This window comes from Chlamydomonas reinhardtii, chromosome 6 (genome assembly GCF_000002595.2).
Source record: "Chlamydomonas reinhardtii strain CC-503 cw92 mt+ chromosome 6, whole genome shotgun sequence".
NCBI classification, from domain to species: domain Eukaryota; kingdom Viridiplantae; phylum Chlorophyta; class Chlorophyceae; order Chlamydomonadales; family Chlamydomonadaceae; genus Chlamydomonas; species Chlamydomonas reinhardtii.
In genome coordinates, this window is record NC_057009.1 from 6,953,335 (window position 1) to 6,968,334 (window position 15,000).

At 65.2% G+C, this 15,000-nt stretch overlaps 4 protein-coding genes across 5 annotated transcripts in view; 2 read left to right on the forward strand and 2 right to left on the reverse strand.

Annotated features, from left to right (window-relative positions):
- CHLRE_06g296250v5 (uncharacterized protein) overlaps positions 1–3,114 on the forward strand; it is a 7,242-nt gene extending 4,128 nt beyond the window's left edge. The window contains exons 10-14 of the mRNA XM_043063506.1: positions 311–511; positions 830–868; positions 1,147–1,321; positions 1,622–1,731; positions 2,051–3,114. Of these exons, the coding sequence (XP_042924212.1) occupies positions 311–511; positions 830–868; positions 1,147–1,321; positions 1,622–1,731; positions 2,051–2,254 (729 nt within the window). The 3' untranslated portion in view covers positions 2,255–3,114. The remainder of the gene's footprint in view (positions 1–310; positions 512–829; positions 869–1,146; positions 1,322–1,621; positions 1,732–2,050) is intronic.
- Positions 3,115–3,116: 2 nt separating this feature from the next.
- CHLRE_06g296300v5 (uncharacterized protein) lies at positions 3,117–6,702 on the reverse strand. Of its 2 annotated transcripts, none has more exons than XM_043063507.1 (8): positions 6,439–6,702; positions 6,143–6,202; positions 5,883–6,039; positions 5,545–5,604; positions 4,770–5,275; positions 4,407–4,591; positions 4,025–4,190; positions 3,117–3,832 (listed from the first exon to the last, which is right to left on the reverse strand). In XM_043063507.1, exons 1-8 carry the CDS (start codon positions 6,488–6,490, stop codon positions 3,585–3,587), a joined length of 1,434 nt encoding a protein of 477 aa, XP_042924213.1. In that variant the 5' UTR covers positions 6,491–6,702; the 3' UTR covers positions 3,117–3,584. The 2 variants fall into 2 exon arrangements, with proteins under 2 accessions (XP_042924213.1, XP_001691323.2); XM_001691271.2 differs by having other exon boundaries at positions 6,143–6,205; positions 6,439–6,692.
- A 150-nt stretch (positions 6,703–6,852) lies between these two features.
- On the forward strand, positions 6,853–12,724 carry CHLRE_06g296350v5 (uncharacterized protein). The gene is made up of 7 exons (XM_043063508.1): positions 6,853–8,268; positions 8,552–8,665; positions 8,864–10,368; positions 10,669–10,792; positions 11,287–11,562; positions 11,830–11,919; positions 12,216–12,724. The coding sequence occupies exons 1-7, from the start codon at positions 7,426–7,428 to the stop codon at positions 12,273–12,275; spliced, it is 3,012 nt and encodes a 1,003-aa protein (XP_042924214.1). The 5' UTR covers positions 6,853–7,425; the 3' UTR covers positions 12,276–12,724.
- A 12-nt stretch (positions 12,725–12,736) lies between these two features.
- The window catches only part of CHLRE_06g296400v5 (isovaleryl-CoA dehydrogenase), a 5,636-nt gene continuing 3,372 nt past the window's right edge, over positions 12,737–15,000 (reverse strand). Inside the window, exons 6-10 of the mRNA XM_001691270.2 lie at positions 14,707–14,889; positions 14,264–14,371; positions 14,004–14,069; positions 13,752–13,814; positions 12,737–13,509 (exon numbers count right to left, since the gene is read on the reverse strand). Coding sequence (XP_001691322.1) covers positions 13,411–13,509; positions 13,752–13,814; positions 14,004–14,069; positions 14,264–14,371; positions 14,707–14,889 — 519 coding nt within the window. The 3' untranslated portion in view covers positions 12,737–13,410. The remainder of the gene's footprint in view (positions 13,510–13,751; positions 13,815–14,003; positions 14,070–14,263; positions 14,372–14,706; positions 14,890–15,000) is intronic.

Here is a 15,000-nt window from a genome sequence, read left to right on the forward strand (position 1 = left end):
GGAGGGGAGGGGAGGGGAGGGGAGGGGAGGGGAGGGGAGGGAGGGGAGGGGTGGGGTGGGGTGGAACGGGTGGTGGGGGGTTACGGCTCAGGGGACAGGGGCACCTGCTTATGCAGCGCTGGCACTTAGGTCAGGGGCCTGGGCGGCCAGGCGCAGCTTGCCCTGGCGCCGTCCACATCTTACCTATCCCCCGCGACGTTGCGTGTGCCTTCCTTGTACGCGCCAACTCGCCCTGCCCTCTCCCCACCCAACACACATGCCCACCCCAACTCACCACACCCTGGCCCCCACATTCCACCCAAACACGCAGATCAGCTACCAGGGAGTGGACATCGACTTCGGGGCGCCCTTCCGCCGCGCCTCCATGGCTCAGCTGGTGCAGGAGGCGGCGCCGGGGCTGGACTTTGAGGCGCTCATGGCGGCGGGGCGCGAGGCGGCGGCGGCGGGCGGGCCGGAGGCGGCGGCGGCGGTGCTAGCCAAGGCCAAGCAGGACGCAGAGGCGGTGCTGCAGGTGTGCGTCGGGGTGTGTGGGACTTGGGGGGGGTGACTTGGGAGGTAAAGCTGGAAGTGGGATGGGGCGGGGCGACATTGAAAGGGTGGGGGTGAGGGCGTGCCGTGGGAACGAGGAACACGGGGCGTCAGTAGGCAGGTGACTGGGTGCGCTCGGGCCGCTGAGTGTCGACTGTGCAGCGGGCTACTCGGCCCTCGGTGGGTTGCTCGGTCCTCAGTGGGTTGCTTGGCCCTCAGTGGGTCTGCTGCATGCCGCTGTGTTCTTGCTTGCTGATGCCCTCCACCTGCTGCTGCCCATGACCACACACCTGCCGACCAGGCGCACGAGAACAAGGAAGTGCGCAAGTCGCTAAATAAGGTGAGGCCAACACCGCCGAGACGACCACCCGCATGTGGGATCGTGCAACGCATGGGCACCCACCATCTATTGCCTCCTATTTTCCAAGTGTTCTTCCCTGTAACCCGCCTTACGCATTCCTTTCAATTCCACCACAAAATCGCACTCTGGTCATCAGTACACACCACTCGCCTCCACCTGCTGTGTTGCCCGCCTTGTTACCGCTGCTCCTACCTTGTTCCCACTGCCCAAACCGCGCAACCCCCCACCCCCCCCCCACCCGCCCACCCGCCCACCAGGTTCGCTCCGCGCCCTCTCTGGGCCACCTGTTGAACGAGATGTTTGAGGCGCTGGCCGAGGCCGGGCTGATGCAGCCCACCTTCGTCACGGAGCACCCGGTGGAGATCTCGCCGCTGGCCAAGCCGCACAGGTCCAAGCCCGGCGTCACCGAGCGCTTCGAGCTGTTCATCTACGGTGCGTGCGTTCGTGCCTGCGTGTGTGGATGCGTGCGTGCGTGGACGCGTGCGTGCGCATTCCGGAAGGGAAGCTGGCGCAAGCTGCAGGGCCGGGTAGGCGGCGGCCTCGCGTAAGCGCAGGACCGGCGCACAGTCTTGTGCGCTGGGCCCGTGCTGACCAGTTGTACGGCAGCCGTGGGCGAGGCGCGGCGCGCGGCTGCGTTGTGCCGCTGCGTCCCCCGATGCCCATGCCCCGGCCCAACACACACGCCCCGGCCTAACACGAACACACACGTTGCTTCCCGGGCGGGGTCTGCAGGCCGCGAGCACGCCAACGCCTTTAGCGAGCTGACGGACGCGGTGGAGCAGCGCGTGCGCTTCGAGGAGCAGGTGGCGCGGCACAACCGGGCCTTCGAGGAGCGGAAGCAGGTGTGTGTGGTTGGGGGCGGTTACATTCATGATTGTTCAAGAAGTGAGAAGGGGTAGCTTTTTCCAATCCCAACTCAACCAAGACATGTTGTCCGGCGGGCCGGGTGAGGGTGCAAAGCGGCGGGCGGCCAGCCCACAGAGCCCGCGCGTACAACGAGAGGGAAAGCGGGCGGGGCATACGCGTGAGCTGCACAGCAGCTGACACCAACCGCAACCACCGTACATGCACCCACCCGCCCAACCCTGAGCCCGCGTCCGATCCCTCGCCCCCACCGTGCTCACCCCATCCTCGCCTCATCTCCCCCCGAACCCCGCCAAGGCGCGCGCGGAGGCTGGCGAGGGCTCTGACGCGGAGGAGGCGGAGGAGGACTACGAGGTGGCGGTGGACTACGACTTCATTGCGGCGCTGGAGCACGGCCTGCCGCCCACCGGCGGCCTGGGCATCGGCGTGGATCGGCTGGTGATGATGCTGACGGACAGCCCCTCCATCCGCGACGTGATCGCATTCCCGCTCATGAAGTAGAGCGGGTTGGTGGCGGGGTGGGGGGAGGGGTGGGGGGAGGGGTTGGGGGGAGGGGTTGGGGGGAGGGGTTGGGGGGAGGGGTTGGGGGGAGGGTGGGGGGAGGTGTGGTGAAAGGGAGATGGGGGGGAGGTGTGAGGTGCTAGGCCGGGTGGCTGCGCGGCTAGGTAGGTAGGGGCATGTCGGTGGCTGCAGCTTGGGTGGCTGGCGGCCATTGGATGAGTCGGATGGGGTGGGGTTTGGAACAAGGTGCATATGCGCGTGAGCGATGGTCGGTGGGGCCGTGGCACTTGCGGTGCGGTGCTTGTGGCCTCTGCGTGGTCGTGAGGTGTTAGACTGGCGCTGGCATGAGCCAATCAGGCGGGGCGCATGCGTGCGTTCCCTGCAGGTTTGGAGGGTAATCGACAGGCACAACTTCCCAGGCTGTCAGAGGACGGAAGAATGCGAGACTGGCAGGAGAGTTCCAGGGAATACCAGGCAGCGTGGGGGCAGCTGCCTCCTTGGCTGCCTCCCCTGGTCAGGCCGAGCAGCGCGGGGGCGGCGGGGCCAGCTCCGTAGCTACACATAAGTGGCGGTCCCTGCTCGTCCGCCACTGTGCGTGGCCCGGGGAGCTTCAACCCTCTCATTTCACGGCGTCGGTTGCTTGGCAGGAAATGCTGTCGCACCCGCGGGGGTCAATCAAAGCATAAAACCGTTGGAGGGGCGTGGCGGCGTGGCGCGCCCCCGAAGAGCAGGAGTGCCGGGGGCGGAAGTGGCGGATTGCAACAGCATCGAACCTGCTAGTAGCTACCCACTGAACCGCATGCACCTATATCGCTACTGGATTGTGTGATACGATAGCGAGCACGAGAAAGGATAAACGTTCATATGCGTTTGGTTACAAGGTGACGCAACCCTGTCATCGTGGACCCGGCCCTGTACAACTGAAACACACAGCCTTGGTTGCGGCACGCATGATGCCGTGCGCCAAAGATATCACCACTCCGGCCGTACCTTACCTATATAATCCACACCTGAAGGTCCAACTGGACTTATTTGCCTTGCTCTCTACGGCCATATCGTGACGCAGCTATGCTTGGATGGGCCATTGGACCCCTAAAGTCACGGACAATCACCTAAAACATGCCCACGGCACGGCTTGGCCACGGGCGCAAATTGTCATCAATACTAAAATATCACGGGGAGCGCGCGCAGCACTATATCGTAGGATGAATGCATCATATTGGTCCGGTATCTGTCACCTACTTAAATATAAGCTTGTTGCAACGCAAACTAACACAGCGCACCCAGCTCCATCCATCCGCGCCAACCGCACCAATCGCACCAACCGTATCTACCGGCCACTGCGGCGGCGGCCAGCCACCACCAGGTCGCAACGGAACGCGAACAGCGCGCCACTGGCGCAGCGCTCGGCGCTCACCCGCAGCCCGGGCACGTCCTGCACCAGGCGCTTGCCGGCTGTCAGCGCCTGGGCGGCGGCGGCCTCGCCGGGGAAGGCCTCCGAGCTGAGGTCAGGCTCCGGCAGCTGCGCCCAGAAGGCGTGTGCGGCGGGGTCGAAGCCGTCGGCGGCCACCGCGGAGCCTGGGTGGGTGGTGGTGATGTTGGCGTTGATGTTTGGGGCGGCGTGGCGTAAGAAGCATGTGCGCGGATGCCCATTTGTTGCGCGCGCCTTGCCCTCCCGACTGCTGCTTTACTACCGCAGATTCCCGCTGTGACCTGCTTGCACCTGCCTAGTGCCTAACCCAGACCCCAGCTCCCTCATGGGGCACGCACCTGCGGGCGGCAGCGCGAAGGGCGCGCCCGTGTAGCTGGACACCGAGAAGACGCCGGCGGAGCGCGAGGCGGGGTAGTCCCACAGCATGGCGCACGCCTTCTGAGCCACCTGCCCCGCCAGGTTGGGGTAGGCCTCCACATCCACCGAGCACAGCGGTGCCCACACCTGCAGCAGGAGGAGGCGCCGATGCAGGCGGAATGGGTGGTGCGGCTTATGTACTGGGGGGTGCGGGGCCACAAAACAGGAAGAGGCCACTTGCGGCGGGCGCTCTCGTACGCATGTGTGACGCACAGCGGTGCCGGCACACCTATCCCAGTGACGCCCGCATACATGTATGCACACACACACACACATACACGCACACACGCTCCACATACGCACCTGCTGCGAGGGGTCGTCGGGGTGCGGCACCAGCAGCTCGGCGCGGCCGTAGATGATGCAGTCGGCCGAGGCGGCGGGGTCGCACAGGTTGGCCTCCACCACGCCGGCGAGCGCCAGGGACGCGGAGGCGCTAGTGTCCACGGCGCCGGACCAGAAGCGGATGGACTCGCTCTTTTCCGGGGGAGCTGTTTGGAGGAAGAGCGGCCGGGTGCGTGGCGGCAGGGATGTGTGTCAGGGGTCCGGACGTCAGGTTATGGTAAACGACGCCGGTACAAGCATCAGAGACCAAGCCGCATAGGAGTAGTGCCTCACGGCCGTACCGGTAACCCCAAATGCCTGAGCGCAGTGGTATTCCCAACTCACGAGGCGGCGGCGAGGGCATGGGCACCGCCACGGTGGCGGGGGTGGTGAACGGTTTGCCGGAGCACTCCACGGCTGCGAAGGGGCCGTCCGGGCCGCACAGGTTGGAGGTGCGGAAGCCGCACTGCCGCGCCCGCCGCACGCTGGCGTCAATGGTGCCCTGCAGCGGCTGCACCGGCAGCCACGGCACGTACTCGCCGTTCTCATCCACCGCCAGCAGGGAACGCCCCGAGCGCGCGCCAGCACCGTCAATGCCGGAGCCGGAGCCGGAGCCGGAGCCAACAACCGCAAGGTCACGGGCGGCCTGCGCAGCGGTTGAGGAGCCGGAGCGGGAGCCGGAGTCGGAGGCGGCGGTGCGGGGTTGCTCCGGGTGCTCCGCGCTGCCGCTGGCCGCCAGGACGGACCACAGCGAGTCGCGTTCGTCATCCACGCCACGCAGCTTCCGGCCGCGGCCGGAGCGCATGGACCGGTCCACACAGTTCAGGTCCTGCAGGCGGCGAGGCGCCGACCTGTGTGTGCGAACGTGTGAGGTAGGAGCGCTGTGAGCAGTGTAGGAGGGTGTCTTGTGCTCAGGACGCCATGCGCCTTTACAGTCACAACAGGAGTCCAGCGCGCTGGGTATGCACGCGTATCCTGGTGTCGTTATGTCTGGCGCAGTGTGATTTGGCTTTCTTTGTTGCGCTCTTAGCGCTGTCTCCCCTGCTGGTCTCCCTGCTCCTGGCAGTAGTTCCCGGAGTGCTAAACCGTAGCCCAAGCGCCCGAACGGGCGGCAACTCACGCATCTTCAGCCCCCGGGTAGTTTGCCGCGATGGTGTAGTACTTGCGTCCAAACTTATACCTGCACGACGTGGGGTGGCCGGGCGGGGCGTGTCAGGGGCGTGCGACATTGGTGCAGGCCAGTGAGCACACGCACAGCACATTGACCAGCAGTGTGCGCGCTTGCACTCCTTCAAGCCTTAACATCGCAGCCTCATTAGTACGTGCTGCGCCGTACTGGCCCATGCACGGTCCTCAATCCCCTTCTACAGCTACAGAACAGCTTTGGCCAACACCCGAACGGAGCACAGTTTGCAGACCACAGTCTGTGCCCCCCCCCTCGGCAGCCCACTTGCTCACCCAAGGAGCGAGCACATGGTGGCGGCGTCGTCCTCGGAGAACCCCCGGTCGCAAAATGGCATCCACGACTGATACCGGAAGTCCTTTGTGGGGAACACCTCAACGCGACCGCGTCCGTCGCCGTCGTCATTGGTAAGCCGAATGAGGTGTACAGGGCCTACGGCCGGTGGAAAGTGTGGACTAATGTCAACTCAACTAGCCAGCGCCGCAAGGCAAGGTCTGCGTCATATGAAGCTTCTTCTGTGATCCGGGCAACTCACCATCTGTCTTGCCAACCTTGCGCGACTCCAGCTGCGCGCCCTTCTTCTTGGCCAAAACAGCTGCTGGACATGACACGCGGAGGGAGGGCGGGGTATGATGAGAATCAGCGATGCGCTATTGAAGCATGTACAGTGTCTATCGCGACAAGCTGCAACCAGCTGCGCTGGCAAGCACAGGCATTAGGCAAGTGCTGCACCCGCGAACGGGCAGTTCTGGGTCACCGGGTGTGTTCGTTCTGCAGGGGCCCTCGCCATTCCTGTGAAGCTTACAAACATCGCTCGCAAATTCTAAATACCTGGTGCGCAGAGCACCGTCAACAGAGCGACGAGCAGACAAAGCCGAGCCATGCTGCCACTTCAGCTGAGCCAGTAGTGAGTTTTCCTGTTAACTAGCTCAATGTTGAGCTTCAAGTATACTGACGTAGCTGTCGTGCTTGCTCAAAGAACAATCAAGCAGGAGCAAGTAGCGCCTGTCGCCAACAGTTGCGTCGCGGCAGTCGCCAGCGCGCGTCTATGTGTGTTGAAGTATGTGGCTAGGCTAGCAAGCAGCCGTATATCACGGAATATGTATATGGGCTTATAAACAGTGACTCAGACGCCCACCAGGATGTTGTGCTTGGATCCTGACTGCACCCAAAACTGAGCCTGCCGCTTTTTACCCACCCATTTGACTTGTTAAGTATCCCATTGCATATTGAATACAGTTTTACAATATCACAAATTGCGAAGGAGGTCGCCTGAGCTGCGTTGCTTGGGTCTTCATGCATAGTGCACGCTTTGTATCAAGAGAGCCTTGATATGTACCTCTGTATTATGCTGCATATGTTGATCGTTAGCGCGGACTAATTGTTGCGGCGGCGGTCGTTGTGACACATATGGGGAAGCGCCAGCGCCAGCGCGCGGGCCAACCTGAGCCTGAAACAAGCATCAGGCATACAAGCAGCTTACAACTAGGATGTGATGCTCACAAAGATGGCCCTCGGGACCTGAAACGTCGCTTCCAATCGCCAGACGCCTACGTTCTCAAGGCGGGCACGGCAAAGCTCCACAAAGGACATACAGGCGGCGATGTGGCCGCTGCGCGATCAATTCGTTCGTCGGCGTGGTCTTGGCGCGGCGGCCCCAAGCACTCCAACTCTGGGCCGGCCGTCGCCGCGAGCCCCGCTCCCTCGCCCTGGAACCATGTCAGCAGCAAGGCGGTGCCGGCGTCTGCATTGCCAACGTTATGGCTAGGAGTGGGCCTGCTCCCCAGTGCGAAGGCGGCCGTCACCGCAGCGGCCCAGATGCTGAGGTCTGCGGTGGCGTGGCCAACCCCTGCACGCCACGACGGCCCCGCCCAGACGCAGAAACAGAAGCCGCACGGCAAGGGCGGCCATGCAGCAGCTACCAGTGCGCAGCTGGCGCCCAGCATCTCGAAATTCCTAGCATCCAACTCCAGGTCGGAGCTAGCGCTGCACCCGCCCAACTCCAAAGCAGCCAGGGCCGTGAGCAGCACGGCCGAGAGGGCCCGGAGGGCTGTTGGGGCCTCCGGGCCGGCTGCCTCGCCTCGCTCCAGCTCTGACCCACCGCCGCAGCCGGCCGCCTCCTCGGGCTCAGCGCTGGCCCCATCACCTGCCGCCGACAGCGTCAAGGGCACAGCCACGGCCACCAGCGCGCCCTTCGCGGACTCGGCCGCTGGCTCAGCCGCCAAGCGCCGGCGCAAGCTCCTCCGCGCCGCCGGCCGCCTCCTGCCAGCCGGCGTTGCCGCGCCAGCAGCACCTGGGCACGCAGACGCGGCAGCCGAGCCCGCGCACACACGGGAAGCAGAGGTTGCAGCAGGTTCAGCGGCTGGGGCGGCAGTGCGGTCTGGTGGCGGGGCAGCAGCTGCGAGAACTGCAGCGGCGCCGCCCGCCCGCTGCAGCTCGAGTGCGGCGGCGGCAGCGGCGCCAACGGCAGCAGTGCCCAGGAAGGCTGCGGCGGAGGCGGCAGTAGCAGCCGGCGGCTGCTCGGCGGCAGTAGCCGCCCGCCGGGACTCGGGGGTCCCCCTGGCGCTGCAGGTGGCTGCGGGAGGGCGGCTGCCGCGGCTGGAGGCGCTGCGGGCCCGGCGGCCGCGGCCCAAGGACGGAGAGGTGGTGGCCAAAGTGCGGGTGAGGCGGGATGCGGCGGTCCGGCGGTGCCGGCTGGCTCGGCGTGAGCGAGGGCACCACCCACTGACAGCTGGCCGGGTTGGGAAGGCTGGGTGTGGTGGGCGGGGCACAGGCTGCCTGCGTGCCCGCGGAGGAGCGGCGTTGGGGGGTTGCAGGGCACTCTGTGGACGTTTCCTCTTTGTTCCAGTTCCCCCCTCCTAACCCGCCTCTCCTGACGCCCCCCTGCCTGGCGCCCACTCGCTCCACCCCGAACTCCCTCCTCCCCTCCCTCCTCCGGCCTCAGGACGGCGCGCCTGCCAACACGCTGGACCTGACCGCCGCCGACCTGCGGCGCCTGCTGCTGCCAGACGCCTGGCTGTCCGACCAGCCCGTCAACTTCTACATGCTGCTCATACGGGTGCGCGGGCTGCGTGTGTGTCGAGTAGCGCCGTATGGGCGTGAAAAACGATTGTTTGTATGTGTGTCTGTGTGTGGGGGCGCTTGTGAAAGCCCGCAATTGATTGGGAGTGAACGACATTGGACAGAGCGACACTCACAGGTGCATGGGGTGTTGCACGTAACCGTGTCCGGGCAAATCCTACCGTGCAAATTGCAGAAGCGCCACGATGAGGCAATGGCTGCGCTCGTAGCAGCGGCGGCGCCAGCAGCAGCAGCGGCTGTGCCAGCAGCAGCAGCGGCGCCAGCAGCAGCAGCAGCAGCAGGTGCGGCTGCGGCGACAGCACCAGCAGCAGCGGCTGCAGCGACGGCGGTGTCAGCACCAGTGGCGCCGCTTGGTAGCGGCACCGCGCAGGTGGTGGCAGGCGGGCCCACCGCAGGGCAGGTGGTAGCAGGCGGGTCCACCGCAGGGCAGGTGGTGGCAGGCGGGCCCGGCTGCGGCGGCAGCACTGCGTCCCCGTCTGCACCAGGTGGACCAGCGGCGGCGGCGGCGGTGCCCGCGGCAGACGCCGCGGCACGCACCGCGCGGCCGCACCTTAAAGCCGTCAGCAAGCGCGAGGTGGTGAGCCGCGAGGCGCCTGTGCCTGATACAGCCTCTAAGGTTAAGGCTCAAAGCAAGGCGGCGCTTACGGCGGGTGTGCGGCCGGAGGCGACTGCACAGGTGACTGCGCAGGCGATTGCAGAGCCGGAGGCAAAGCCGCGGGCGAAGCCGGAGGCAAAGCCCGAGGCAAAGCCCGAGGCAACGCCCGACGCAAAGCCGGAGGCAAGCTGGTGCAGCAAGCCGGGCGTGCAGCAACCGCTGGACAAACAGCAGCTGAAGCGGGAGCGGCGACGAAAGCAGAAGCTGGCGCGAAAGCTGAAGAAGAGGGCACAGGCAGCGTTGAAGGCGCAGCCCGAGCAGCGGTCAAGTGCGGATGGGCGGGTGGAGGCAGCGCCGGAGGTGGTGGCGCGAAAACGGGCGCGCGTGGAGGGCTCAGTGGGGGCAGGGCCTGCCCTTGCGGCGTCTTCGGAGCAGCTGGCACCGACAACAGAGCAAAAGTGCGACACGGGTGCTGCCGGTGCTGCTGCTGCCGCTGAAGTGGCGGCGGCGCTAGCTGCAGCATCCGCGGCTACAGCGGCGCATGCGGCCGCGTGTGCCGCTGGTGGGATCGGCGGCGGCGGCACCGGCTCTGCCGCGCCCTCCAGCACGCCCAGGCCTAAGCGCAAACGGGAGGCGGCAGCCGCAGCCGCAGGTGCATCTACCGACGTCGGAGAGCCGGCGGCGCCAGCAGCGGCGCCAGCAGCGGCACCGGCGGCGCCAGCAGCAGCAGCAGCATCCTCAACAGCAGCATCTGGCGCCGACGCAGGAAGCGACCTGTCTGCCCCTTCAACCGCTGCGCCCGCGCCCATCGCCGCCGCGACTGCCGTCGCGGAGGCGCAGCCTCCGCCTCCGCCGCAGACAGAGGCGGCGGCGCAGCCTCCGCCGCCGCTGCTGTCACCCACACCGCGGGTGCATGCGTTCAACAGCTTCTTCTTCGCCTGCCTGACGGGGCACGGCCGCAGCCGGGCGGCGCTGGACTACGAGGGGGTGCGGCGCTGGACGCTGACGAAGCGCACCTACAGCGCCGACTGCGTGCTGGAGCGGGAGCTACTGCTGTTCCCCATCAATCACGGCAACACGCACTGGTCGGTGGCGGCGTGGGGGCGTGTGCCTGGGGGCGTGTGCCAGGGGGCGCGTGCCAGGGGGCGTGTGCCTGGGGGCGTGTGCCAGGGGGCGTGTGCTTGGGTCATGCATGCGCCGAATGCCGCCGTCTGAGGAGGTGGTGGTGGGATGGCGGGTGCGGCGCGTGCAGTCGCAGCTTGGCGAGCTCAGGGCGTGCTTGTCTGCATGCGCGCACTGATGCCCTGTGCCTGCGTACCGTGTGTGTGTATGTGCGTGTGAACGGCCGCGCCCCGCGCCCCGTGCCCCGTGCCCCTCCCTTGCAGGTGCCTGGCGGCGGTGTGGCCGCGGCGGCGCCTGCTGCAGTACTACGACAGCCTGGGCGGCGGCGCGGCCACGGCGCGATGGGTGCTGGGCAGCCTGCTGAGGTGGCTGGCCTGGGACCTGCAGGTGCGGGGCGGCGGGAGGAGGAGGGGTGGGCGGCAGGGTGGTGGGGGTGGGGTTGTAAATACCAGCCCAAACTAAACCAAAACCAACGAAAACGGGAGTGCAGGCAGAGGCGTTAGTGGGGGTGGTGGTGGTGGTGGTGGTGGTGGGGGGGTGGGGTGGGGGTTACATTCTTGGATAGTTGGGGGGGTTGCTTTTTACTGCTTTCCCAGTGAAAACACATGAGGCGCCGGAAGCGTGGTGGTCGTGGAGGCGGCATGTGCGGTAGCATTGGGGTGCGGGCCACCCTTGCTTGGTCGGGCTGTCCCTTCTTTGTAATGTCGCAATCATTGGGGTGGACGTGCGGCGGCGTGTCTGTGATGAGCATGGGGACCTGGTGCACACGAAGCACAATCTTTACACGGGCTGTGCGCATAAGTTGAATGCTGGAACGAGACAGCTTTGGTTGAGGAATAATCAATGTTCACATCACTTCTTGCTGTTTCTCCACCTGTTAGGACAAGGGAGCAGACATCGGGCTGGCTCCAGAGGCGTTGAAGGCGGTCGCGGCGCCGCGGCCGGCGGCAGCAAGAGCAGGCGCAGGCGCGGCGTCTTCTGCAGCGGGTCGGGGGCACGGCATCAAGGCCACCAAGCCGGGCACGGCTGCGGGGGCCAAGCGCGCAGCAGCGGCGCGGGAGGCGGAGGCGGCGAAGCAGGCGGAGGCGGAGGTGGCCGCGCTGGTGGCGGCGGGCGGCTGGAAGCTGGAGCACGTGACCGGGAAGCTGCCGCGACAGGTGCCTGGGTGTTGACGCGCGGGAGTGTTTACCCACCATCGGCCATGTGACGTGCACGATTCGGAGGGGGTGCATCCTGTGCTCGGCGCTTGCTGTTGCGCCGAGCATACAGCCTGTAGCCCCGCATGCACAGTCGGAGTTCAGCCATGCCTGCAACCCCTCCCTGCGCCCCTATGAGAACACTGTACCATGCCCTCTGCTTCTCCTACCTTCATCCTCGGAAACCTCGGAATATATCCTGTCTGTTTCCTTCCTTCGTACCTGCAGCTGGACGGCACCAGCTGCGGCCTGTTCGTGTGTGCCTACGCCGAGCTGCTGGCACGTGGCGTCACGCCGGAGCGCTTCCGCTTCGCCCAGGTGCGCGAGTGCGTGCCGCCACGGGATCCTCTGGCCTGCTGCGCCTGTTGGCTGATTGGCCTGGGGCTGGGCCGGGTGGCGGCGCTGGGAACCAGCTGAGCCGCTGGCAGGTCATAGTGCGCCTGGGGGCTGCAAGGGTGTCTGCGCTACTAGCAGGTCAAGAAGCCGCACGTGCCTGCAATTCATGAGCTTCCGTGCATGCCCTCAAAGCCTCGGCACCCCAACCCCACGTCCCGCACGTCCTCCACGCACTCTGTCCCCTCCCCCGCCCGCCCGCCCCTGCTCGGCTCCTGCAGAGCGACATGAGCGCCATCCGCCGGGGCGTGGCGGAGCAGATCCTGCGCAGCAGCCTGTGAGGCCCTGTGTGGATGTGAGGCTTCGAGGTATGGGTTTGTACGAGGCTGCGCGACCTTGCGGCCGTGTGTGGTTGCGAGGGCGTGTGCTACTGTGAGGCTGTGTGGTGGTTGACAAGCTACTAGAGGCGCCAGTGCTGTGCGTGTGCCACCTGCACATATTGAGAGGGCGAGTTCAGCTTCCGGAGCGGAGAGCAAGCTAAGGTCGGCCACCTGCCGGCGATTGAAGTTCGACCGCGTGCACACATGCAGGAGGGAAAAGGAGAGCCAAAGGGCGAGAATGAGGGAGCATGTAGTAGTAGGTTTCATGAGCGGGACTGGAGAGGAAGCATTCAGCAGAGCAGAGCAGAGCTAGCAGAGCAGGAGGTCCGAGAGCAAGACGACTAGACGAGCCGGAGCGAGACGAGCCCGCGCATGCGTACAATGTTGGGACGATTACCCCGGTAGATTAGTGTGCGTGCCTGTACCTGGTGTGAGAGCGAAACACGACATGACGGCGAGATGGACACGCAGCATGTAAAGTGTGACGGGGCGCAGCAGACGCTCCGCTTGCAACGCGCAAGTACTGGCGCCTTAAGGATATACTTATGCAGCTTCTATGTTAACATCGTGGGGCCCGAGCCACACACAAGCCCCGCAGATCCGTACGCTGCTTCGTGTACTGCGTCCACCACAGGCGGGCAGATTCATGCACCACGCTGGCTCATTCTATGATACAAGTAAAGCGGCGAAGTGAGACGCAACCAACGCACACAACCCCAGCACATTGTACAACTACTGCACCGTGCAACGCAAACCACGTCGCGCAAGCCGCCTGTCCTGGCACCGACTGGCCCCCAATAATTTTTCGTACATAAGAGTATGGTACATTGGGCAGGTTACCCCCTACCTGTGATATGACATGCAGACAACAAGCATGCATTCATCAACACGATGCAAGCGCTTGCTGCGTATCTTCGCAATCTGAAAATCTAGATAAGCCAGTATGCAATGGTCTTGCACCTACATACTGGTCCATGTGTACACGAGTCCACCTGCTCCTCTTTCTCCTGCTGCTGCTCCTGCTACTCAATACACGCCCGCGCCTCAACCCCGCTTGCAACCGCTGCCTGCCCGCTCACACTTCACCCCTACCCATCTACACATGCTTCAGCCGCCCCTCCGAGCTCTCCTTGAACAGCTCGCGGCCGATCAGGTAGCGCCGGATCTCACTGGTGCCCGCGCCGATCTCGTACAGCTGCGGGTGCACATGTGTGTGTATGTATGGGCAGGCGGCGGGAGTTAAGTCCGCCGTGGGTGCGCGCGCGCGTGTGCACGTGTGCGCTTTGCGCTAGCAGGTGCCCCGCGGTGGCTGACAAACTGGGCACACGCACTCATGACCCAGTCTACTGTAGCCACCCTGGCTGTAGCCACCCCGGCAATCGGCCCTGGCTGTAGCCAACCTGGCTGTAGCCACCCTGCCCGGCCCGCATCCCCCACCTTGGCATCTCGCAGCAGGCGGCCGGTGGGGTAGTCATTGATGTAGCCGTTACCACCCAGGATCTGTGTGTGTGTGTGTGCGTGTGTGTGTGTGTCTGTCTGTGTGTGATATATTCAGAGAGCCCATGGGAATACACGTCCTTCGGGTTGCGCGGTATGTGGCGCGCCAGCCGCACACTCAGCAGAAGACGCAACCCACACATTCAAAACATGCACACGCGTATGTTCCCCTGGGCACGCACACGTACACACCTGGATTGCGTCCAGCGCCGACTGAGTCGCATTTTCCGCCGCCATTAGGATAACTGAGGCGCAGTCCTGTACACGTTTGTGCGTACGCGTGCGTGTGTTTGGTGGATGGGTGTGTGCCCGAGCTCAACGGAGCGCGCAAGGGGGGGCAGCTCTGTGGCCCCTGATGCACACGGCCCTCGCGGCCTTCCCTTTCCTCCCTCCTTGCCTTCCTGCTTTGCCGCCCGCCCCCACCTCCCCACCTCCCACGCCCATCTTCGCACCTTGCGGTCTGCGGGCGTGCCGCTGTCCGCCGCCGCCGCCACCGCGTACACGTAGGCGCGTGAGGACTGCAGCCGGGTGTACATGTCGGCCAGCTTGCCCTGGATCAGCTGAGGGGAGGAAGGAATGCAGGGGGAGGGCAAGGGTGGATCAACTGAGGGGAGGAAGGAATGCAGGGGGAGGGCAAGGGCGATGGGGTGGGTGGGTGGTGTCATCATCATCATTACTACCAAGAAGGCCAAGACAGGGGTGGGAGGGGTCCAGGCATGACTAGATGAAGACGCCGGCGATGGTGAACTGGAGGAGCTGCGCACACTCCATCTGGGGTGGGCGACATTGCAGGCGCATGCGATCGCTCGGCTCGGATACATGCCCCCCTCCCCCTACTTCCCCAGCCCACCCCGCTCCCCCACCCCCAAGCCCACCACTCCCCCATCAGCCCCACCTGGAACTCCCCGATGGCCTGTCCGAACTGCTTCCGCTGTGTGGCGTAGGGCAGTGCGGCATCCAGTGCCGCCGCCATGAGGCCGCAGGGGCCCGCCGCCAGCACCAGTCGCTCATAGTCCAGCCCACTCATCATCACCGCCACGCCACGGCCCACGCCGCCCAACACGTTCTCAGCCGGCACCTGGAAGGGGGGGGGGCGGGGGGGGAGAGAGGAGTTAGCTGTTTTCAATGTCAAGTAAAGGGGAGGGGGGCAGCCGTTCATGATCACGGAAAGCAAGAAGAAGGCATGCTT

Bases quoted from the DNA above. Each gene is read 5' to 3' on its own strand.
- CHLRE_06g296300v5 (XM_001691271.2), bottom strand. From the start codon at position 6,490: ATGGCTCGGCTTTGTCTGCTCGTCGCTCTGTTGACGGTGCTCTGCGCA. The intron at 4,191-4,406 runs GTGCGTATGTGG...CTCCTGCTGCAG, and splicing joins CCGACGACCCCTCGCAGCAG to GTGTGGGCACCGCTGTGCTC. The intron at 3,833-4,024 runs GTGCGTGCCCCA...CCACCCACCCAG, and splicing joins CTTCGCGCTGCCGCCCGCAG to GCTCCGCGGTGGCCGCCGAC.
- CHLRE_06g296350v5 (XM_043063508.1), top strand. From the start codon at position 7,426: ATGCTGAGGTCTGCGGTGGCGTGGCCAACCCCTGCACGCCACGACGGC. The intron at 8,269-8,551 runs GTGAGGCGGGAT...CTCCGGCCTCAG, and splicing joins AGGTGGTGGCCAAAGTGCGG to GACGGCGCGCCTGCCAACAC. The intron at 10,369-10,668 runs GTCGGTGGCGGC...CCTCCCTTGCAG, and splicing joins AATCACGGCAACACGCACTG to GTGCCTGGCGGCGGTGTGGC.